The sequence below is a fragment of the Populus euphratica genome, unplaced genomic scaffold, assembly GCF_000495115.2.
Source record: "Populus euphratica unplaced genomic scaffold, PopEup_1.0 scaffold741.1, whole genome shotgun sequence".
Taxonomy (NCBI): domain Eukaryota; kingdom Viridiplantae; phylum Streptophyta; class Magnoliopsida; order Malpighiales; family Salicaceae; genus Populus; species Populus euphratica.
This window is the reverse complement of record NW_011500611.1, coordinates 37,902-61,842: the sequence shown is the minus strand read 5'-3', so window position 1 is coordinate 61,842 and position 23,941 is coordinate 37,902. Positions and strand designations below refer to the sequence as shown.

Below are 23,941 nucleotides of genomic sequence, written 5' to 3'. Positions count from 1 at the left end.
AGTGGGAGGTGGGGGGGGGGGGGGGGGGGGGGATTCTACAAGGGCGGATGTGATCTGAAGTAAGCCAAGAGGCCAACAAGAGGTGCATTAATATATGTGGTTGGCTCTGTGTGTACAAAATCTGCTCTAGAATCAGAGTAGGAATCCCCTTGATCAGGTCCACCAACAACAGCTCCTATTAGCAAGTTAGGATTAGGATCATTGCTTTGGAAGTATGGAGTTCCACCTTGACAATTGATCCTGGCAGGGTGTTGATCAACAGAAGGCAGAGACGAGCCGCGGTGGTGTATCTTCCGAGGGAATTTGCTGCCATATCCAACCATGTATGACATCTTCAATGGATTAGTTCCCAGTATGTAATCCACCTGCGTAGATTACCATTTTGTAACATTTCCTTAGCTAATGTACAAGACCGGTGACAAGATTGATGACTTAACCAAGGATGGAGAAAGGATGTAGGCCTACCTGCCCTCTTGCGAATTGAATAAGTCTAGCAGGAGTGGCAACAACATTACCGCAATGAATTTCTCTATTGGATTGATTCAAATAACGAGCATAAGCAAGAAGAAGAAAGGATAAAGCTGTGGCATGTTGCAAGTTACTTCCTCCTGGTTTGAACAGAAGTCCACCTGAAAAGAATTTTGGAACCGATTTGAATTGTTTACTGTTCCATCACAGAAACGAAATGCCTTTGAAGTATGAATTGCTAAAGAAATTCATGAACAAATTAAGGCTACCTGGAGAGTATGAGACTGAGACAGTAGGTGATTCGGGCAACACAGTGCAAACAAACTTGTCTGCATTGGGAATGAATGGACCTACATCAGAAGTCTTGCTTGAAAGCAACAACTGTAAAGAAAGCAACAAGAAGAATTTAGAGAGAAACATATTATAACAACGAACAGAGATGCTGCAATCAAGTTCGATAGTCACCTTTGAAACAAGTATGTTAATACCAGCATTCTTAGTATCCCATCCGAATTCAGCGAAGCTACCACCGCCATAGCCGACTCGATCAGTATGTTTGGCAACTTTTTTTTCCAAATGGCTTATGTTTTGCACAACATAACTCCAGTAATTAGGTGCTTTGGTCGCCCTATATAGCCATGCTGCTCCCCAGATCAATTCATCCTGTAAAGACATCATCATTGATAATCATACTTAATTTGAGAATATGATTTTGCAACGGAAGCAGAGATTTACTGTAATTCATATTGACAAGTTCTGAATGTTCTGATGAGTACCTCGTAGCCACTGAAATCGCAGTAAAATGGGCACACCCACGGTCCCAGGGTATCGTTGTAAGAACCACGGTTAGCATCTGCAAATTGAAACACCTAATCCATTTTTTTTATTAGTGATTAAGTATGTTTAGCCGATAGTTTAAAAACAAAGTACATATGAAATACGAATCGATCTCGTTTACCATTGCAGCTCTTTTGAGAAGCCTGGCAGAATATGCAGGATTGCGAGGCCTAAACACCATGGAAGATGCTGCAAGTGCAGCTGCTATCTCAGCTGACACCTCTGAGCCTGGAAACTGTTTACTAGCTGCATAAGGGATTCTAGGTGTGTCCATGTCTTCAGGCCTCTCCCAGCAATTGTGATCACCATAAGGATCACCAACTTGAACAAATACAAAGCCAGGGATGCTTGTGGCTTTAAGGAAGTAATCGGTTGCCCACTTAATAGCTTCTAGTGCATATGGCAGGTCTGGACCCATGAAATTGCCAAAATCTAATACACTCCATGCCAGCATTGTTGTTGAGAATGCCATTGGAAAGTTGAACTTGACATTGTCGCCAGCATCATAGTATCCACCAACCAAATCAACCTGAGAATGTTCAGAACAATCTTTATGTCCCAACGTGATAGCAGAATAAAACTAATCTAGCAAGAAGTGATTTTACAATTTTTTTTTCTTTTGTGTTTGGATAAAGGGAAGGAATCACGGTCCACCCTATGCACCAACGTGTAGAAACAGCCCCTCGCCTATGTGCCTGACAAAATCAGGCTGCCTGATTTGGGTTTCAAACCTAGAGGTCCTAGACAATGAGTTACTTTTTCAGAACATTTAAGTCAATTTCAATTTTCCTCTAGAGTTAGTGTTCTAGAGTTAGTGTGATATTTAAGAGTGGTCTAGATTAACTAGATGTGTCAGACGGCGCATATGGTCCCAATTTATCGCACAATTTCGTCCTTTTTTGCATGAGAGATGGTTTGGTTTCATTTACAGAAGAGCTATAGCTGTCAGAAAAGGAAGAGCACAATGTGATGAACCTTGTAAGTAAGTCGTCACTAACATTCACTAACATGACCAACATGCTATAAAAAGCCAAGAGACATCGGTTACAAGTGAATGAATTAACTCAATCCGTGATTCTTAGGTCACATGTGTGCTCTACTCACAAGGAAAATCACTTTCACCAATCATTTTCAAAGTCACAAGCAATTAGGTGTCCTTCCACCTTCTTACTAAAAAATTTGCACCCCTCCCCTGTAAGCAACTACGGTGTCTCTCCTACAGCTGTAATTTTTAAGAATATTCATGTTATGAGCAGAAGTTTATCAGCACAGTATGGCACTCAAATGCTGTTTTTAGTCTCTAGTCCCCGGTTGAGCCCTCGCCGATCCAAGTGAAGTTAGTGGCCGTCCGAAAGGACTTGCACCAACAAGCTGCCCTGATACTACAGGTGGGTAATTAACATATTGCAGGTGGCAATTCTCGAAAACAGATGCTGGCTTTTTTCTGAACAACTGTGGCCCAAAACAATGCAATGGCAATGGCAATAGCAATGGTAACAGAAATAAAAATTAAATGGTATATCAATGAAGAAGCATTTACACACACACGCACGCACGCGCATGCACACGCACGGGTATATCAATGAAGAAGCATTTACACACACGCACGCACGCACATGCACACGCGCAGACACCCACACACGCACGCGCGCGCACACACACAAAACCGGACTTACACCAATCTGAAAGCCGTCTTGAAGACCAGAATCCTTCCTCCAAGTCATTCTCTGTGTAGAAGGTAACTTCCCTGACCTCTGCCCTTCAAAGAACAAAATGCTTTTAGTCAATGCATCCCCATAATCATGTGAAGCCACTCTCATCACCATAACCATCGTTATCACCACTCCAAAAACCAGCGCTCTCTTTAACACACCCATCTCTCTCTTTCTCTCAAAGTCAAAATCAAACACCTCTGGCTAATTAACTTCCTCCTCCTATACTTTCCTAACCATTCAAGCAAGATTTTTGTAATAGGATGGGTACCAAAAGTGAAGAAGAAACATAAAGGGTACGTACATTCACTTGAAAGAGAAGCTGAAATTAACTAGTCAGGGAGGGAGAGTTTTGGTCGAAAAAAACAAAAGATAATAATGAAGGCTAGGCATTTCCGGCGCCTCCGTTTACGGTGGTGACTAATGCTGTTAGTTACAGTGTATTTGGTTCGGATGATTGCCTTCTTGAAGAGGACTCATAGTCATAATATATATGTGATGGTTGATGTGTGCTTGCTTCTTCTTCTGCTGTACTCCTTTGACAAAGTAGTGGGAGTCTGGAACCACCGTACACTTCCTGTGAACGTGGGGTGTTAACTAATTTTTTTAGGTGATTATCTTGTATTCAAATTCAAAAACAAAGTTACAAAAAAAAAAAAAGTATTCAAATTCAAAAACAAAGTTACAAAATTTTTTTTTTTTTTTAAGGGATTTCATTTTTCATTTGTATGAAAACATATTCAAGATAACCCAAATAATTAAAACCAAAATAAATAAATTCAGAAAGTAATTTAACATGGGCTACCGAAGGATCGACCATTTTTGTGGAAATGTGTGTCACGGGGGAGCTACTCTTATGCATGAATTCATAACCTGTAGAAACCAATCATCGCTACCATCACCTAAAATTGTCACTCAAATTAAATAATGCGCAAGTAAACCGTGTGCTTACAATGGTTTTGGGAATTGGTTTTACAAAGAGCATTATAAGCGTTTTCAATTGGTTTTTCAAAATATTTTTTTCTCAAAATTGTATCAAAATAATTATAATTATAATCAGTTGCAGAGTCAAAAAAATTTAAATAAGAGAAAAAATTATTAATATATACTATATTATTATATTATATAGATATACATTAAAAACCAATTCAAAACAAATATACTATCTCATATTAAGCAAACTTAATTTAAAAATATTTTTAAAATAAAAAATTTATATTATAATTGTTCTCTTTAAATTTTTATAATAACAAAATTTAATTGAGTTACATAATTATATAACTTAACTAAATTTTGTCTGATGAAAACAAAAAAAATAAAAAAACCAATAAAATAAAAATTATTCAATAATTTGTCCTGCTTATTTTATAGAAAGGTACAAAAAAATTAATATTATAAAAAAGATCAATCTCAATTTAAAAAAATTTTAATTATACAAATATCAATCTTTACTAATTGACAATAATTAAAATATTTGTTTATTCATCTTGTGGAAAAGTTTAGTTCCATACCATAACCAATTCAATTAAAAATAATATAACCTTTAATTAATTCAAAACAATCAAATCAATGTTTATTATTCAAAACAATCAAAAAAAATTAAAGGGGTAATTGCCCCTTTTGCTTCTATGTAGCTTTCTGCTATTGATCATAATTATAGAGAATGTTTAAAAATAAAATAACAATTGTTTTTTAAAATACTTAAAATAATATTTTTTTTAATTTTTAAAAATTATTTTTAACATTAGCATATAAAAACAATTCAAAAAATAATAAATAATAATTTTAAATGAAAAATTCAAGCTTTTAAAAAATATCCTTCCATGCACGCCACCAAATGACTCGGAATGTTGTGCAAGGAAATCTAAAATCAAGAAACAAAGCTAGGTGATTATCACGTTTCTTGAATATAGGACATCTCCATACGCCTTATCAGAAAGTGTATGAAGAAGGCAAGCAACAATGCCTTTTTCGGCATCTCAAGTAACAAAATGCATGTTTCTAATATTTTACATTGATGTCTCATAGTTTTAGGGTTTTCCTGGCATGCTCAAGGCTCACCTTTTGTGCAGGCTTCGGCTCCCATCCCTAACGACTTGAATAAAAGCACAAGTGTTCTTCAAGCTTTTCAAGAAACGTAATGACCCATCTACTAGGATGCAACTTAAGGCACTCCTCTGTGCTTTTTCCCTTTTCTAGTTTTGTCAAAGTATGACTCAACCTCTAGTTCCAAGCAATGATATAAAACGTAATTTGGTTTGGTAGGACAATCTAATTACATATTGATTTAAAGCATTTTCTTTTTATTGGGTTTTATTTTAAATTTAATTTTTTTTAAAATATAACTTTAAAAACAATCTTATTTGGGTTTTCAGTCAGGCCGTGGATTAACTTATTTAATCTTAATCTTATGCCACTTCTTAGAAATAAGATTCTAAGTCTTTGTTTTCTGGGCTCAGATAAGGGCTATTTTGGGCCTCTTGCGGAGGTCAATGAAACTGATTCCTTGAAGGGCTTTTGTAGCTATTGGGGGCTTTTAACCATTCAACCTTGGAGACTATCTTTGGAGTTTGGACTGTTGAGACAGAGGAAGAAATGACTCTGTGATGAACCTTGAAGGATTTAATTAAAACCCAAATCCTATATTATCAAGACATTGCTTGTCTTTCTCGTAAAAAAAGAAAAGAAGAATATATATATATATTGCTTGTCTAAAGTTTTCATATACTGATAAGGAATAAAAAAAATTATTCAAAACTCAAGTTCTTATTTAAAAAAAAAAAAGTATATTTTTTTCTCAATAATAAAAAATAATTTCAGATAAACTTAAGTACTGTTAATCAAAATTATTAAAAAAAAAAACATATATTTTAAGAGTATATCCAATAACCACCTAATTTAATTATGAGTATTTGTTTTTATATTATAACTTGTTTTTTTAAATTGCTTTTCAAATAGTTTTTTTTATTAAAACAACTCATTAAATTGATTTTTTTTTTAAGTTATAATTTTGAAATATATGAAAAATATTATGTAAATATATTTTTAATTGAAAATATTAAAAAAAAAAAACATAAATGAGAAACTAATTTGATGCGCCAAAAAACCTAAAGTTAGCTCTGATAATTATATCTTTGATGCAACCGGATCGAGGGTAAGAGCTTGACCCAGTGTCGTTTGGGTGGCGATGAGCCTAATTTGCTTAAAACAGGCATTACAAACTAAGAATTATTAGAGCTAACTATGAAGGTCACCGAAAATACATATATTTAACTACTATCTATCTGTGGACTTGGCTTGAGACCCTTGGCCTATTTACTTATATATATATATATATTATTAGAATTATAAATAAAACTAAAATTTACTAGCACATATTACGACCAATAGTAAAAGAGCCCTTTAATAAATAAAAAAATGAACACATATTTAGGGATAGAATTGTATTTTAACATATTTATTGCATGGTATAATTACTATTATACCCTTGAAAAAAAACAGCATAGGTAATGCTTAAGGGATATTTTCAAATTTTTACATTTTTGTACAGTATAATTACTGAGGTCAACTTTTTTTTTTTTATCCAAGTTCAAGCGACATTTTAGATTTTTTTAACCTTGGTTTTCTTGCAATTGTCTTCCAGTTAATGTTGTTTTGATCTTTTCATAGTTTAAAAAAATAAAAAGGAGGCACTAGGCTACACGTGTGGTGTTTTTCAATTGCCGTTGATTACCTTCTTCAATGGCGTCCAAAACATCTCATCACTCTATATACAGTGAACCAATGTGTGTTGGCGGCATAGAACGGAGAGGTTTCGATAATACTATTTTATCTTTTTTTTTTGTCAAAATATATGTTGGACTTACAAAGTACTCATCAATCATTTAATTATATTATATTAAATTTATTTATTTATTAAATTTATTTTTTAATATTTGATTTTTAATATTTTTTAAATAAAATTTTATCCTCATTCTTTATATTTTTATTTATTTTTTTGATATTTTTTGTTGGATTTTTTATTTAATTCTTAATCACTTGATTTTAGTTTTTTTTTTATTGAATTTGATCTTCATTCTTATTATTATAATTTATTTTATTTTGAGTTCTCTTCTTGATTAATGTTTTTTTTTGCAATTTCATCCCTTATTATATATTGTTGTTAAATTTTTATATTATATTTAATGTTTATTTTTTTTATTAAGCTTTTAAAATCTAGTTTAAAAGTCGACTCTCATCATGTCCTAAGTCACGAGTTAGATAAAATAACCAAGATTAGTGGGGTTTATTGAATGTTTTATTATATAGAAAGTAAAAATGATATTATCTTGATAAAAAAAAATAATGACAAAAAAATCAATGGGTGTTGACATGATTTTTTCCTAGCTAGTTGTTTGATTTTTTATTTAGCTAAAAACTAAATATAATATTATTTTATAAAAAATATAATGGAGAAAAAACTCAATTATAATCCTTTTCTTATTGGTATTTTTTTTAGATTAATGTTTTTTAGTTTCATTGATTGGCATTTAAATTTGTTTTTTTTTATATTAAATAATACTTATTCTCTTGATTGTTGCTTTTTTATCATTTTCTTGTTTTTTCTTTCAATTTTTCTTCTCAACATTTTATTTTATTTCTAGATTTACTCATTTTTTTAATTGCTCTTTTTTTTATCATTTTCTTAATTTGTTTTATCTTTCAATTTTTTCTCTAAACATTTTATTTTATTTGTTTTTTTATCCAATTTTGGCTCCTTTTTTATTCTATTTTTTTATTAAATTCCTCATTATTTTTTCATTAGTTTTCATATCAGATTCAGTTCATATTGTTTTGATTACTATTTTTTTTTCATTTTAGTATTTTTATTATTAAGAATTTTATTCAATATTTATTTTTAGTCTTTTATATGGTCATCTTGATCTTATAACTAGAGTTGTTGGTTTCAAAGATTAACTTAATTTAATTTTTATTTTTTTCAATTTCATCATTTTATATTAGATTACTTAACTTTAAACTTTTTTTTCCTTAGGGTTATCCTAGATAGCAAGTAACCAAGTTAATTCGTATTCACTCAAATTATAATTATTTAAATATTTTTTAAAACATAATCCACATTACAACTTAGCACAAATAAAAAAATATAATATTTATTAAGTAGGATATCACCCTATCTTTTCATAACACCACTACCAATCTACCACAACTTAAAAATTACACCTCTTTTAATCCATTTTAAAACTAAATTAATATAATCATAAGGGTTTGAATAGCCTCTATCAGACCTGTATTTACCATTTATATTTAATATTTTATATATTCATCTTTTGACATTAAACATAAAGGTTATATTTATCAACTTGGTAGATAAACTTGAATTAATAAAATTAATTTAAAATGATATTATTTTAAATTTGTTTTAAAAAATATAAAAATAACATTATTTTAATTAAAAAATAAATTTATAAGTCAAATCACTTGATCAGATCAATTAAATCAATTGTCATTTAATTTAAAATGAAATTTAACTCATCTTATATTGTAATTCAATAAGTTTCTAATATTAATCAATAATTAGATTATCTTACTAAATCAAGATAAGTTTACTAACATTACTACCACAAACAAAGTTCGGTTTTGTCATAGTTATTAAATGCTTATCTAATCATTAATTTCAGGACTTATAAGATTAATCAAGATATATATAAACTGGTTTAAACATTTATATTAATAATAATAACAAAAAAGTTTTCATCTTAAGTTTTCTTATATATTATCAGATAATTACTTTGGGAATTCAAATGAACTTTTTTTTTTTTGTCAATGCTTGCTAGCTTTTTCTTTCGTCTTTTTTTTATTAATGCTTGCTAGCTATTGAAACTTCAGTTTCATGATTGAAGTATAAAGAGAATATTATAGTTATCTTGATCTACAATCTAGAAATCACATGGTTGATTCAGACTTTTATGGCTCTTTCGTCATCGGGATTGTTTGAGTAATAGTTGAGAATTTTTATTTATTCCTTCAAAGGAATTGTTACTTCATCTGTACTTGAGAAGAAGCACAATAAATAAATACAAATAAAGAACGAAGAATAATGTTTATTTCTTCAGAACAATCATGTGTACGGAGCATGTTTCTTGTTTTTCGGCTAATCCACATAAACTACTGTTGACAGATATGATTCATAGCTTGATGAATGGAGCAACTGCTAAAGCAGTTGACAAAATGACAAATGTGATGAGCTCTGAGTTTTGCTTCAAAACATTATTAATTACGAGAATTTATGTCAAAGCTTACACGGTTAAGCAAGTCGAAGTAAATTTATGAATTGATTCATGTATAGTTCAAGGAAACTTCATGGGATACGTTTTCTCTTGCAAGCATAGCATGTCTTCTCTTCGCAATGATGGCCGACCTGAAACTTTAATGTGATTAATTAGGCGGCTAATTAGGCTATGCATTTCATCACTAATATAAACCAGAAAGGCGAGCAATCCTATGCTTTGCCCTATGGACATGATAGGAAGCAAGTTCTTCTTACAAACGACATCAATATATAAATGAAAAATAATTTCAATATTGAAAAGGAGAACCACTATATATTAAATAAAAAGAATTATTAATTCCTATTGGGCATTGCTTGACTTGGCATGTCATTTTCAATTGTGCACTGCACAAGTAAAGACAGCACGTATTGTAGTGTCATATCCTGCGTTTGCACTTATATATGGCATATTACTCTCCGCCCTCCAAACAATTTATTAGTCCATCAAATTAACCCTTTTCTTCACTCTACAATATCAAGAAACACTTTGCTTACATCTTATTATGACCCTTAAGAACTTCAAGGTCCAAATCAGAAACCATGGCAACCAAGATTAGGCTATTGGCAACATTGATAGTCTTCTCTTCAATCTTCTCATTCGCAGCGTCAAAGAGCACCAAATCCAACATAACGTGGTGGTGCAACCAGACACCACACCCTTCAACATGCAAGTACTTCATGAGCCATAGCCACCACCATTTTGCACTCAAACATAGGTCCGAGTTCCGGTTAATGTCGGTCAAATTAGCCCTTAAGAAAGCCCTTATTGCACAAAGGCAAGTCTCGCAACTCGGGCAGAACTACGAGCACCAGCAACAAAGAGTTGTATGGACTGATTGTTTGAAACTTCACTCTAATACCATTCTTCAACTTAACCGTACCCTAAGAGGGATAAGGAAGAAGAGGCTTCGATGTACAGATCTTGATGCACAAACATGGCTAAGTACAGCGCTAACCAACATTCAAACATGCAGAACCGGGTCTTTAGACCTTAATGTGTCGGATTTCACTATGCCAGCCATGTCGAAAAATCTATCGGAGCTCATTAGCAATACTCTGGCAATCAATGGGGTTTTGCTTCAAGACAACAATACAGTACAAGAGTTTCCAAGATGGTTCTCCAGGCCCAACAGACGGTTATTGCAATCTGCATCAATAACAGCAATGGCAAATCTCGTCGTGGCAAAAGATGGTTCGGGGAAATTCAGGTCTGTTCAGGCAGCAATTAATGCAGCCTCAAAAAGGAGGTACAAAACTAGACTGATTATACATGTGAAAAGAGGAGTTTATAAGGAAAATATTGCAGTTGGAGTTAACAATAACAATATTTGGCTGGTTGGTGATGGCATGAGAAATACTATAATCACAAGCAGTCGGAGTGTTGGAGGTGGCTATACAACTTATAGTTCTGCTACTGCTGGTAAGAAAATCAATCTTTCCATCTTCGAAACATCTATTATCATTGCTATATTTGCTAGCCTTCTAAGTGGATACATGTTTGTCAATATCGAATTAGTTAATCAAATATATTTACGATGTCGATTGATTTCTTATTGAATTTGAGATGAATAGAAAGGTAGAAGATGAAGTTTCTTTTGGTTAGAAAGAAGAAGAATGAGGTTAATAATTAAATACGTAATTGTTGAATGGTCCATGTAAGTTCTTTCAATGTTTTGATCACTTCACTTAAAAGTTACGATTTCATAATAAAAAAGGGCAGACGTAAAGAGTATTTTAACAAGAGATGTCTTGATTCTCAAATAATATTCCATATGATTTTTATTCTTCTTCTTCTTCTTCTTCTTCTTCTTTTATCTATACAATATTTAAATTGTGAAACTTTCCTCAGCTTTAGAGCGATTGTTCAATTGTTATATTTAATTAAAATATTATGTCAACAAAAAAATAAAATTAAGAAGATACCTTTTTTATCTGAAACGTTCTGATCCACGAAAAAATTATGTTTGTTTTATTTTTATTTATTTATTTTTTCATAGAGTAATCAATTATGTTTAATTAAAATATCATGTCAAAATATAATTTAGAATAATCAATTAAAATGTCATGTCAGAATAAAAATAAAATTAAGGAGACATCTTTATATATATATTGTTGACCATTGTGCTCCTTATAAAGTTTGTGTTGTTTCACATAAAAATCAATTATATTTAATTAAAAATTACTTTGGCCAAAAGAAAACTAAAATTAAGAGGATTTTTTTTCTTGGACCATTTTTATTCTAATAAAGCTTATGTTATTTCATCTTAATCAAACTGTCATTTCAAAGTTTAATATAAATTCCATTTCAACACAGAAATAAAATTAAAAAAAACACCTTTTTTTTTTCTTTCTAAACCATAGTGCTCCTCAGAAAGGTTGTGTTGTTTCATCGAGTAATTAGTAAAATCTCATGCATGTCAACAAGATTAAGGAGGCATCTTTTATATTTTATCCTCCTTAAAAAGATTATATTATTTAATTTTAATAAATGTATTGTTTTACATGATAATCATTTAATTATGCTAATTAAAATGTCATTGTCAAAACAAAAATAGAATAAATTAAGAAGATATCTTTTAATTTTTTTTATGAATCATTGTGCTCCTCCGAATAGTTATGTTGTTTCATCTTGGTCACAAGTGTGATTATATTAGATTTTTTATTAAAAAATATTTAATAGAAGAAATATTTGTAATCAGCATGTTGTTTCGCTAGTTATAAGCGGGATGAAGAGCGTTTTATAAAAAATAAAAAAAGGGATGACGAGTGAAAAAAATTCAGAAATAGAAATATATATCCTTAATCAAAGATTTCTGGATTATGAAGAAAAAATTCAGAAGGAATGAAATCAAAAGTGGCAAAAACATTACTAAATTATTATTTTTTCCATAGATATCCTGCGAGCAAGGCGTAGAACACAATTTTCTATAGTTTTGAAGATTATTTTTGTTTGAAATGATATTGCACGTGATAATAATTATCATATGATCAAAATTTTCCAGTACTTTAATTTGTGTTCCCTTTACTTGTCCAGTACGGTGAAAGAAATTATATGCCTACTTTACCTAACAATTGATTTGCAGGTATTGATGGCCTTCGCTTTGTGGCTCGTGGCATTACCTTTAGCAACACCGCAGGTCCACTGAAGGGCCAAGCCGTTGCACTCCGATCAGCCTCAGATCTCTCAGTCTTCTATCGATGTTCGTTTCAAGGATATCAAGACACCCTTTTTGTCCACTCTCAACGGCAATTCTACAGAGAATGCTACATCTATGGCACCATAGATTTCATTTTTGGCAATGCAGCAGTTGTGTTCCAAAATTCTATTATTCTTGTGAGGAGGCCTTTAAAGGGTCAAGCAAATATGATCACGGCGCAAGGCCGCAATGACCCCTTCCAAAACACCGGAATTTCTATCCATAATTCACGAATTCTACCGGCACCAGACTTGAAGCCGGTGGCTGGTGCATTTGAAACATACCTGGGGAGGCCATGGATGCGGTATTCTAGGACAGTTATTCTTCAAACTTATATTGATGGCTTTATTAATCCAGCAGGCTGGTCACCATGGCTAAACAGAGACTTTGCTCAGGACACCTTGTACTATGGAGAGTATAAAAACTTTGGGCCTGGCTCTTCAACAAGAAGGAGGGTTGCTTGGAAAGGATTTCATGTTATAACAAGCCCATATGTGGCGTCACGTTTCACTGTTAGAAGCCTCATTGCTGGCCAGTCATGGCTGCCAGCCACCAAGATCCCATTTACTTCTGACCTTTGATCATGATGCTGTGGTATTTGTCACTATATCTATTTTCTAATTTAATTGTATTCTTTCTGTACATTTTAACTCACTGAAAGCATAAATAAGTTAATTTACTTATATTATTACTTGATTGGAGCAAGTCAGAAAGTTTTTTTTTTGTGTGTGTGAATGTGTTCAAATTTTATTTAAGGTAATAAAAATATTGCACGATCATGGCCTCTCCGACACAAATTACCAGCCTCCTCATAAAAGTGCATGTTGTCGAGAGTATTGGGCTTATTCTACATAGAGACAGCATGTGATTTTATTTTTTTTACACTTTTCTGGGAATGAAAGCATGGAACTATAGTTATTAAATCTTACCTAACTCAAAACTGTCATCTCTAATCAAATTAAAATACTATTGTTTCAAGAATTTATTTTAAAAAAATTAAAATAACATTTATTTTTTAAAAAATTAAATCATATCCCGAGTTTGTCCACTTCAACGCTTAATCTAGCCTAAACCAAATCCCCAGCTAGTTAGTCACCTGGTTTAAAAACAATGCATGGAACTATACAAGCCCTTTTTCGAGCTCAAGATGTGAGGCCTTACGAAATGTATGGCCTGTATTCCAAGAAAGAACATTATAGACCCAGCTAATTTTAGCCCACATTCATTCTCTAATAGAACTAGAGAAGCGTTCAAGAGATGACCGGAAATTAAGCTGCGGAAAATAAGATAATACCAGCTAATTGTACTAAATCTTAAATTTTCTTTAATGGTTTTCAATATTTATTTTTCAAATTCAATGAGATCGATAGCTGCTTGTTTCGTGCTTTATTCCATGTGTAATGACCTTTGCGATAGTGATAGACATTATAAGGTCAAACTTTTCTTGTTTCCACAAATATTTTAATTATTGCGTAGGTGAGAATTAAATTAATTTGTTTAACAAAATTAATTAAACTATACAATATTACCTATCCGTATCCATCATGAAGCTCACGAAGCTGCCGATCGATAGACCTTACCAAATTAATTAATTTAATAATGCTCTCTTACATGTACCCTTATTCTTTGTGTTTTATTCTCATGATAGCTTTTTATGGCTCCAGCCAAATAAATAAATGACCGCTTCATAGATATAGTTGTATAAGCTTGAATAATTAATCAAGAGCCTCCTATAAATTATTTGCAATCATGCCTATGCAGTTGGGTTCCTCATAAGATATAAAACGAATAAATAAACAGTGGGCAAACTCGTATATATATTCGGGTTTATTAATTTCACGTAGTTTAAAAAAAAAAACAATTATGGAGACCTCGTTTTTTTTTTTTAAAAAAAAAAAACAGTTATGGAGACCTAGGATACTTAGATTGTCAATGAATTAGATGTTTTAAAAAAAGGTCTGGTGATTTTATTTGAAAATAAAAAATAAAAGAAGGATTTAATTGATATATAATTAGAAATGTATGTGGTAATTAATTAAATATACTAAGGATACATTAACCTTTAATGAGCGCAAACTCTAAATTACTTTTTTAAAGCAAAAAGAAGAGAGAGAGAGAGAGAGAAGATGAAAATGGTCATCACGTTGACATAATCAAATCTTTGTGCCTTTGATTACGCGTTTAGTGCGGCTGCATGCCTGTGGTTCAAAGTCAACTATATAGAAAAGTCCAATATCTTACACTGTCGAAGAGAAGGTTATTGGCACGTCATCTATATATATATATATATATTGCACTGTTCTTCAGTAACAGTGAGGCGTGAGATTTACAGGCTACGTGCCTGGTCAAACAAATCCTTCCAGGTACCATAAGAACTTTCAATTTTCCTCTTGCTGTTTTTCAAAAAAGGGAAGCAATAATACTAAGAATGAACAGTTTATAGAAGGCGGCGAGCCACAGTAAGAGAATGGTAAAAGATAGATGCCATGAATGATTTTTAGCAAATTAAATTGTATTTTGATGACATATATACACAAGATTCTGTGATTTGATGTTCAAGATCCTCACAAAGAATCGATTCTCATCAGAAACAGTTTCAGTTCATTTGAGAAATTAAAAAAGTTCATTATATATAAAATTAAAGTTAATTAAGGGTTAATTTTGAAGTATTCTTAGTAGACAAGTTGATTATAATTCGAGGTGTTCTGTCATTGTCTAGATCAGTCCTTCACTCTCATTACATTAAATTATTCTCGAATTACTAAGCATTATTCTAGAATTAGCACAAAGTTAAGATAATTAAATTATTTGTAAACAAAACCGTGTTCTCATGTGGACTTAATTGCATAGAAATAATTAAATAAATCCATGCAATTACTGGCATCCAAAAGAAAGTCTCTCTTTTACCCAGCAATGTAAGCTTGATTTTACCAAGTATACAATTATTAATCTATGAAAAAGGATAGCATTCTTTATATATATATAACAAGACAAGAGTAGCAAATGAGTTGTTACAAAAATAATCTGAGTATTAAGCAGATGATTAATAATTAGTCGTTTTCAACAATTAATATGTGTACAGAGCTGGCCAAAACCTGGCTGTCACCTGGCACACCATAACAAAGAGAGGGAAAAAAGAAGAAAAAGTCCACCTTCCTTATTCCCCTATATAAAGAGCCACATCGATCCATAGCCTTGATCATTACAGCATTGATATATCTTCAAATATTTCCAACAATTACTAGCTAGGCCTCCCAAAAATGGCCACAAAGCTTTGCTTATCACTTTTGTTCTTGTGCTTATGCTCATTGTTTTCATCATCTATTGCCTCTAATGACCAGATAGATTACTGGTGCAGCAAAACCCCAAACCCTGAACCATGCAAATACTTCATGAAGCAAAACCCAAAACACTTTGTGCCGAAACAAAAGTCTGACTTCCGCAAAATGGCTATCGAATTAGCCGTGCAACGGGCTGTGGATGCTCAAAATCACAACAAATGGCTAGGAACAAAATGCCGCAATGAGAAAGAAAAGGCTGCGTGGGCTGACTGCTTAAAGCTCTATGAGGACACCATTGCAGAACTCAACCACACTATTGCCTCCAACACAAAATGCACCGAGTTTGATGCTCAAACTTGGCTTAGCACTGCTTTAACAAACCTTGAAACCTGCAAAGCCGGGTTCAAGGATTTTGGGGTTTCAGATTTCGTGTTACCTCTCATGTCTAACAATGTTTCAAAGCTAATTCGCAACACCTTGGCTTTGAAGGACAATGCCTCATCAACTTTACCCCAAACTTATAATGATGGTTTCCCTAGTTGGGTTAAAGCAGGTGATAGAAAGCTCTTGCAAAAATCTTCACCATCTCCAAATCTTGTGGTGGCTCAAGATGGTTCAGGGAACCACCGTACCATAAAGGCAGCCCTTGACGCAGCCGCAAAGAGGAGTGGCAGTAAGAGGTTTGTTATTCGTATTAAGAGAGGGGTTTATAGAGAAAATCTTGATATTGGAAAGAACTTAAAGAACATTATGCTTGTTGGTGATGGTTTGAGAAATACCAGCATCACCGGGAGCCGAAGTGTTGGTGGAGGTTTTACTACTTTCAACTCTGCAACTGTTGGTAAGTTTTATGCATACATCCTTTCCCATAACTTCTCTTCATCTACTTTTCTAATAAAACAAGGTTTGGTTATTATCTCAAGACAAAAAAATAATAATATGGTATCCAAAAATTTATCTTTCTTTTTTATTTTAAAAATATAAAATTTTATTGATTTATTTTATATTTTCATCTTCAATTCTTTAACTAAACATGCATCTTTTTTGTATTTGTAGCTTTTATTGTGAAAAACTGAACACTTTGTAAGAAGAAAATGTCCACGGATAGACTTGTTCACGTCCTACACTCTTTGATTAATTAGGGCATTAAGAGGAAGTTTCAATTTTCAAGCATAAAACCTTTGGATAAACATTAATTAATTAAAAAATCAGAATCAGTCTACATACAAATATACATCAACAAACAAGTTAATTTTCATGAATCAATCTTAGTCTACTTACCATTAATTTTCATGACTTTTCTATTAGAGCCATTAATTTTATTTTTCCTTGCAACATCAATCTTTAGTCTACGTACGTACCATTGATTTTCATGAATTTTCAGCCGTGACTGGGGAAGGATTCATAGCTCGAGGCATCACTTTCCGCAACACAGCTGGTCCACAAAACCACCAAGCTGTGGCCCTCCGATCAGGCTCCGACCTCTCAGTATTCTACCGTTGTGGCTTCGAAGGTTACCAAGACACCTTGTACGTCCACTCCCAAAGGCAATTCTACAAGGAATGCTACATCTATGGCACAGTCGATTTCATTTTTGGGAATGCAGCTGTGGTCTTACAAAATTGTATGATATATGCACGAAGGCCTATGGATAAGCAAAAGAACGTCGTAACAGCTCAAGGCAGGACTGACCCCAATCAAAATACTCCGATTTCAATCCATAACTCTCGAGTCATGGCTTCATCAGACCTTAGACCAGTGCTTAGCTCATTCAAGACTTACTTAGGACGCCCCTGGAAGGAGTACTCTCGTACAGTTTTTCTTCAAACTTATCTTGATTCTTTGGTGGATCCAGCAGGCTGGTTGGAGTGGGATGGTAACTTCGCTCTAAACACTTTGTATTATGGAGAGTACAGAAATTTTGGTCCTGGAGCCTCCACTAGAGGAAGAGTTAAGTGGCGTGGTTACCGGGTTATAACAAGCTCAACCGAAGCATCAAGATTCACAGTCGCAAACTTCATAGCCGGAAGGTCATGGTTGCCGGCTACTGGTGTCCCATTTTACCCTGGACTTTGATGATATTAACAGTCCCATTCGGTACCATTGATTATATCAATCTGTTTGTTCTTTCATTGTTTCAAAAAGTTCTTAATTAATTTTGTGGATTCCCTTGTAATGGTTCACAACTTGTCATGAAGACATTTATCAAATAATAAAGAAATTATTCTTTTCATTCCATTGCTTGTAATTTCTCATGAACCACTTATTTTCCATGAAAGCAGTACTGTAAAATACAATGTCAGGACACGGATTATACAGTAGTTGATAATGACGTGGTCGGGGTAAATTGACTTGTTGTAGTCTTTAACTAAATTAACACATGGAAAAAAGTACATCTCTCTCGTATTTATGGAGAGAAAAATTAAAAGAAAATAAACCTTTAACTTATAGCACCTCTTTTTTAATATGATTTTCCTCATTTTTACACCTATTTTTGTCAATATTTTTTATAATTTTTTTCCCATTATACAGTGCTGATCAATAATCTTGATTTTTTTTTTCTTTTTTCAACTTTTATTCCGTGGAACCTGGTTGGCTTCTTTATTGCCATGGAATCTTTGTATGGGTTATATGCAAACCAAAACTAGTACACATGTGTTTTCTTTAGCTTGTCATTCGCTCTCAGGGAATTAGATACATAACTTCATGGATAAGTCGTCTGTGTAGTTAGCTCATTGTTCAACCGAAAGTTATGTATTAGCTTTGCACCGTTTCTCAATCATGCATTGCTTTGTCAAGAAGTGAGAAGAAACTGTTCATGGAAGAAAGTGACAATTAGGCCTAAGTAACATCTCCAAGCAAAGAAAAAGAATATCTTCCTGTGCCTCCAAAAGCCATTCTCTGTGACATTTTCACATATAAAAAGATTGTGAAACATTCTTCCTCAACAAATTAGACCTAAAAAAGGCGGATACTTGCTCAGCCCCCCTGAAACACATGTCCTTGATCAATCGCCCTCGTGTTACAGTGAACGGAATCAGAAGAATGAGAACTTTTCATTACTTCTGGTGTCAAAATTGCCAGCGTACGTTAAGGTTCACCTCCTTAGACGGACTTGAAATCTTTTGTCCGCATTGCTTTAGGGAAATAATTCATGAGCTAGATGTATCAAGGCCCAGGCTTATTGCTGATCTATCTGGCTTAGAGCCGTCTCCAGGTGCACGGTTGTTGGGTTCTTTGGCGCAAATGCTCGATCCTCCTACAAGGCGGCAGGATGCTGATCTTGGTAGAAGAATCAGATGGGTACCTGGAAGTTCCAATGGACCTTGGATTACCCTCCAGTTTGTGGATCCTCCAAGCCTGCAAAGACCTGCTATCGCGGCACCACAGCCTGTTATTCCTCCAAGTAATAGTGGTAATGACAGAAGCCATATTGACAATTTTGGTAACGATGAAGATGATCTGGTCTCTCAAGCGACGACTCATACTGAACAGCTAGGGCCACCTCCTGCACCAGTTTCGGCAATTGAAGCGTTGCCGGTGTTGAAAATCACTGAACAACATTTGTTGAACGACATTCATTGTCCTGTATGTAAGGAGATATTTGAGGTTGGTGGTGACGTGATGAAGCTACCGTGCAAGCATTTGTACCATTCTGATTGCATTGTTCGTTGGCTAAACTTGCATAATACTTGCCCAGTTTGCCGGTATGAGCTGTGTGACGAATCTGACAAAGATCTTCCAGGTGAAAATGCTGATTTTTTTGTCTTTGAAGAGCTGACAAACAGCATAAATTGGCTGAGGAATCAGCTCCATTCTTTGCCGCCGATTCGTGCATTTTCTGATTGGACACGGCGATACCTTGATTTCTTAGACAATAGAGTTGTTACTTCGCGTGGAGGTGAGTTTGGAATTTCCTTATGCTACTTCTTTCTTCTCTTTGTTTTCCTTATTTCTGGTTTCGAAAGGCTACATGTAATATTTCAGGCACTTTGCCTCTTTTAACTTGGGATCTTGATGGAGGAATTAATAGAAAATTAAGCTCAAGCATCTGGAAGACATATTTATTTTATATATTTATTTTTATCTCTTTATCCAAATATATTTCTTATTTATTTTTATCTCTTTATCCGAATATATTTCTTTCTTTTCTATATATATATTTTTTTGTGTTTTGGAACACTGACTAAACACAAAATATTCTCTTATATTGATGTGTTGGTTGTGTTGATGTATATTTTCACGCATATAATTTCCAAAAAGAAAAGGAAATTCAGAAAGAAAATTCAAATTGATCAATTTCTTCCCTCTAATAGCTTTTAGAAATTACACAAAAGTAATTTGGAAGATTTGTATCTAATGTTTAACTAATTATGTGCTGATGTTTCCTGCAGCCGGCTCTTGGTGGCGTTCTTGGTTCATTTTTTAACTCTGAATTCCAAATGCCTCCCAGCTTTAAAGCTGTACATATTAGCCTCATAATTGAATCATTTCTTAGGCAGGTATGTCCATCTACCATTAATTTTTAAAGGTAGCAGGGATGAAAGATATCGAACCAGCTTACCAGGTATGTGATACGTACATATATTTCTTTATTTTTCTACTTTGATGTCCTTAAAATGCCTCCATTTTCCTAACCCAAGTTTTTGTTTCTTATTTAGCAGTTGCAAAAATGACTACATCTGCTAAAAGAATAGTTCCATTTGTTCTAATTAATGTTTCTCTCTTCTGTCTATTGTTACATTTTCATACATATTAAAAGAAAAATATATGCATGGTTCTGGGTGAAGGAGGATCTTCATATTTGATCTTACTAGCGTGATCAAGGTTGGGAGAATGAAGAGAGTTTGAGAAAGAGAAGCCTTGAGAGTTGGCTGTAAAACAAACATGTTGTCACTGTAATGCCATTGGTAGAATCAATGGCAGAGCTACCTTAGGGCCAGTAGGGGCCTTCACCCCTTTGGATATTATATATATATATATATATATATATATATATGGTATATGATTTGTGTACAATAATTTGAAAGCTCTATACATCCATGCCATAAGATCAGAAATATCCCATTTTCACATCTTGTACTAAATAATTTAAGTATGCAAATTTTCTTTTTGCTGCTATTTTTTTTTTAGCAAGAAATATATAAGGAAGATAGGGCTTGCATGGACCTTTTAAGTTGAAGTCAATGGTCCTTAAACAAGATAAAATTTCTTTCTTCTTAAATATAATAATGCACTTTTTTGAGTCGAATGTGCTTCATGGACTTATTCATGAGTGGGATAAATGAAGTCTAGAAACATTAATGCACGAACGACTTTGCATTTTATATTTATCTAAGCAATATGTACTGGTTTTTCCTAATAGGTTCGCTTGACCTTGTAGCTCGAAAGGTGGCTCCGCTGTGGAGCTCAACCACCTAATTTGTCGTTAGATTCACAACCCTACACTACTTATAAAGCAAGAAACTCTCTAAACTAGTGCATTATTAACTCAGATTATAGTCCAGCAAGTGAAATGTTAACCCATGAACCTTATTGACAAGTAGTCTCAAGATAACTTGAAGAATACTACATATCCCAACATAAGAGCACATGAAGACGACGTATAGAAGCCATGTGAAATTAATAAAACCCTAGGTTGCAAATTAGGGATTGGCCTAGCGGTGGAATGGGCTTGTTTCCTTCCACTGCACCTGGATTCGAGCCCTGACGTGCACGTCTGTCACCCCCGCGGTGCCTTACATGCCTACTGGGTTTGCAGGGTATTTAGTGGGCCGTGGGGATTAGTCGTGGTGCGCGCAAGCTGGCCCGGACACCCACGTAAATAAAAATAAATAAATAAATAAAACCCTAGGTCAAAACTTGTAATTGTTGTCCATTATATCAAACAAAACAGTTTTATTTCTTCTTAAACATGTACAAGAGGTGTAACTGCAGAAGTATGATGTCAAATTAAGCATGGAGGTTATGGCAAAAGATAAGTTACAGTAAAACATTTATAACAGCACTTATTAATTTGATAAAAAACTGAGTTCTTGGTTGAAATTTGTTTTTGTTTCCAACATATATAGTCGCTTCTCTTGAAGGGAACAACATATACATTATAGACAAAGTATTAAGATCTTTGATCTTATTTCTTAGCTTTTGTAGCTTTCGGTTGTGTACTTCCCACCAAACTAGCCAAAAGCTGCAAGCAGAGTACTCACCATTTCAAAAAAGATTACATTCACGTTTTCAAGAGTTGTTAGGCCTCCTAAAATGGCTACAAAGTTTGGCTTATCTGTTTTGTTCATAAGCTTTTGCTCATTGTTTTCACCAACATTGTCATCTATCACCTATAATGAGATAGATTCATGGTGCAGCAAAACCCCACACCCTGAACCATGCAAATACTCCATGAAGCAAAACCCAAGCCACTTTATACCTAACCAAGAATTTGAGTCTCGTAAAGTGGCAATCGAATTAGCCTTGCAGAGTGCTCTCACTGCTCAAAATCACCACCAGCGGCTATGGCCAACATTACGCATTGAGAAAGAAAAGAATGCATGGAAACATTGCTTAAACTTCTACAACAAGACCATCGATGAACTCATCCTCGCCCTTGCCTCTAACATAAAATCCACCAATTTTAACACCCAGACTTGGCTTAGCGCTGCGTCAACCTATCTTGAAAGTTGTAAAGACACAATCAATGATCTAGGGGTTTCAGGCTCTATGTTATCTCTCATGATGTCTAACAATGTTTCGAAGCTAATAACCAACTCTTTGGCTCTACATAACAAAGCCTCATCAGTTTTCCCTCAAACTTATCAAGATGATTTTCCTACCTGGGTTAAAGCAGCTGATAGAAAGCTCTTGCAGGAACCTTCACCATCTCCAGATCTTGTGGTGGCGCAGGATGGATCAGGTGATTACAGTATCATAAAGGCGGCACTTGAAGCCGCAGAAAAGAGTAGTGGGAATGGGAGGTTTGTTATATATATTAAGAGTGGGGTGTATAAAGAGTATCTTGAAATTGGTAAGAAACTTGAGAATATTATGCTTGTTGGTGATGGAATGACAAAAACCATTATCACTGGGAACAAGAGTCTCGGTGGAGGTGTTGACACCTTTCACACTGCAACTGTTGGTAAATCTCTTAACTCTTTCTTTGTCTTAATTTAAGTGCAAACAGCCTTTTTCTTATCTATTATCTGTGAAAATCACGACCAATGTTAACAATTTGATGAATCCTCAGGGGTCGATGGTCAGGGATTCATTGCTCGGGACATCACCTTCCAAAACACAGCTGGTCCACAAAACCATCAAGCTGTAGCCCTTCGATCAAGTTCCGATTACTCTGTCTTCTACCGTTGTGGTTTTGAAGGGTATCAAGACACCTTATATGTCCACAGTAAAAGACAGTTCTATAGGGAATGCTCTATCTATGGTACAATAGACTTCATTTTTGGAGATGCAGCTGTTGTCTTACAAAATTGCATGATATATGTAAGAAGGCCATTTGGTAGCCAAAACAATGTTATAACAGCCCAGGGCAGGTCTTGCCCTTATACTAACACAGGGATTGTAATCCATAATTCACAAGTATTTTCTGCAGAAGACCTTGGCTCATCAAAAACATACTTGGGAAGGCCATGGAGGAAATACTCGCGTACAGTTTTTCTCTCAACTTATCTTGATTCTTTGGTGGATCCGGCAGGATGGCTTGAGTGGGATGGTAATTTTGCCCTAAACACTTTGTATTATGGAGAGTACAAGAACACCGGACCTGGAGCTTCGACTAGTGGAAGAGTTAAGTGGCCTGGTTACAAGGTTATAACTAGTGCAGAAGAAGCATCAAAATTCACAGTTGCAAACTTCATAGGTGGCCGTTCATGGTTGCCAGCTACTGGTGTACAATTTGCTGCCGGACTTTGATACTATTGACAGTTCCCTGCACTATATATTAATTGGTTCAATGCTAGTTCTCTCATTTTCAATAAGTGTTGTGGCTGGATGCATTGGCATCCATGAGGGCAGCCACATTCATAAGAGTGAATTACTTCAAACCTTGTTGGTTCTTCTCCTAATTTTCTAGCAAAACTAAATGCATGTAGCTCCATGTATGGAGTTTTTGAG

The 23,941-nt window shown here is 34.0% G+C and overlaps 5 protein-coding genes across 8 annotated transcripts in view; 4 read left to right on the top strand and 1 right to left on the bottom strand.

The window, feature by feature from the left end:
• The window catches only part of LOC105115674 (endoglucanase 4-like), a 3,754-nt gene extending 160 nt beyond the window's left edge, over window positions 1-3,594 (bottom strand). Inside the window, exons 1-7 of the mRNA XM_011012631.1 lie at window positions 2,982-3,594; window positions 1,427-1,834; window positions 1,245-1,337; window positions 934-1,131; window positions 738-849; window positions 466-629; window positions 33-365 (exon numbers count right to left, since the gene is read on the bottom strand). Coding sequence (XP_011010933.1) covers window positions 36-365; window positions 466-629; window positions 738-849; window positions 934-1,131; window positions 1,245-1,337; window positions 1,427-1,834; window positions 2,982-3,182 — 1,506 coding nt within the window. The 5' untranslated portion in view covers window positions 3,183-3,594 and the 3' untranslated portion in view covers window positions 33-35. The remainder of the gene's footprint in view (window positions 1-32; window positions 366-465; window positions 630-737; window positions 850-933; window positions 1,132-1,244; window positions 1,338-1,426; window positions 1,835-2,981) is intronic.
• A 6,154-nt stretch (window positions 3,595-9,748) lies between these two features.
• LOC105115673 (probable pectinesterase/pectinesterase inhibitor 33) lies at window positions 9,749-13,247 on the top strand. The gene is made up of 2 exons (XM_011012630.1): window positions 9,749-10,765; window positions 12,429-13,247. The coding sequence occupies exons 1-2, from the start codon at window positions 9,886-9,888 to the stop codon at window positions 13,121-13,123; spliced, it is 1,575 nt and encodes a 524-aa protein (XP_011010932.1). The 5' UTR covers window positions 9,749-9,885; the 3' UTR covers window positions 13,124-13,247.
• Window positions 13,248-15,760: 2,513 nt separating this feature from the next.
• LOC105115671 (pectinesterase 2-like) lies at window positions 15,761-18,023 on the top strand. Its single transcript, XM_011012629.1, has 2 exons — window positions 15,761-16,664; window positions 17,208-18,023. Exons 1-2 carry the CDS (start codon window positions 15,803-15,805, stop codon window positions 17,897-17,899), a joined length of 1,554 nt encoding a protein of 517 aa, XP_011010931.1. The 5' UTR covers window positions 15,761-15,802; the 3' UTR covers window positions 17,900-18,023.
• Window positions 18,024-18,735: 712 nt separating this feature from the next.
• Window positions 18,736-23,941, top strand: part of LOC105115669 (E3 ubiquitin-protein ligase RING1-like) — a 6,923-nt gene continuing 1,717 nt past the window's right edge. The window contains exons 1-3 of one of the 4 annotated variants that reach the window (XM_011012627.1): window positions 18,736-19,724; window positions 20,218-20,390; window positions 20,608-20,944. In XM_011012627.1, coding sequence (XP_011010929.1) covers window positions 18,821-19,724; window positions 20,218-20,252 — 939 coding nt within the window. In that variant the 5' untranslated portion in view covers window positions 18,736-18,820 and the 3' untranslated portion in view covers window positions 20,253-20,390; window positions 20,608-20,944. Of the gene's footprint in view, window positions 19,725-20,217; window positions 20,945-23,941 lie in introns of those variants that run through there. The other 3 variants (XM_011012626.1, XM_011012624.1, XM_011012625.1) reach the window with 3 other exon arrangements.
• On the top strand, window positions 21,639-23,935 carry LOC105115670 (pectinesterase-like). The gene is made up of 2 exons (XM_011012628.1): window positions 21,639-22,952; window positions 23,061-23,935. The coding sequence occupies exons 1-2, from the start codon at window positions 22,082-22,084 to the stop codon at window positions 23,738-23,740; spliced, it is 1,551 nt and encodes a 516-aa protein (XP_011010930.1). The 5' UTR covers window positions 21,639-22,081; the 3' UTR covers window positions 23,741-23,935.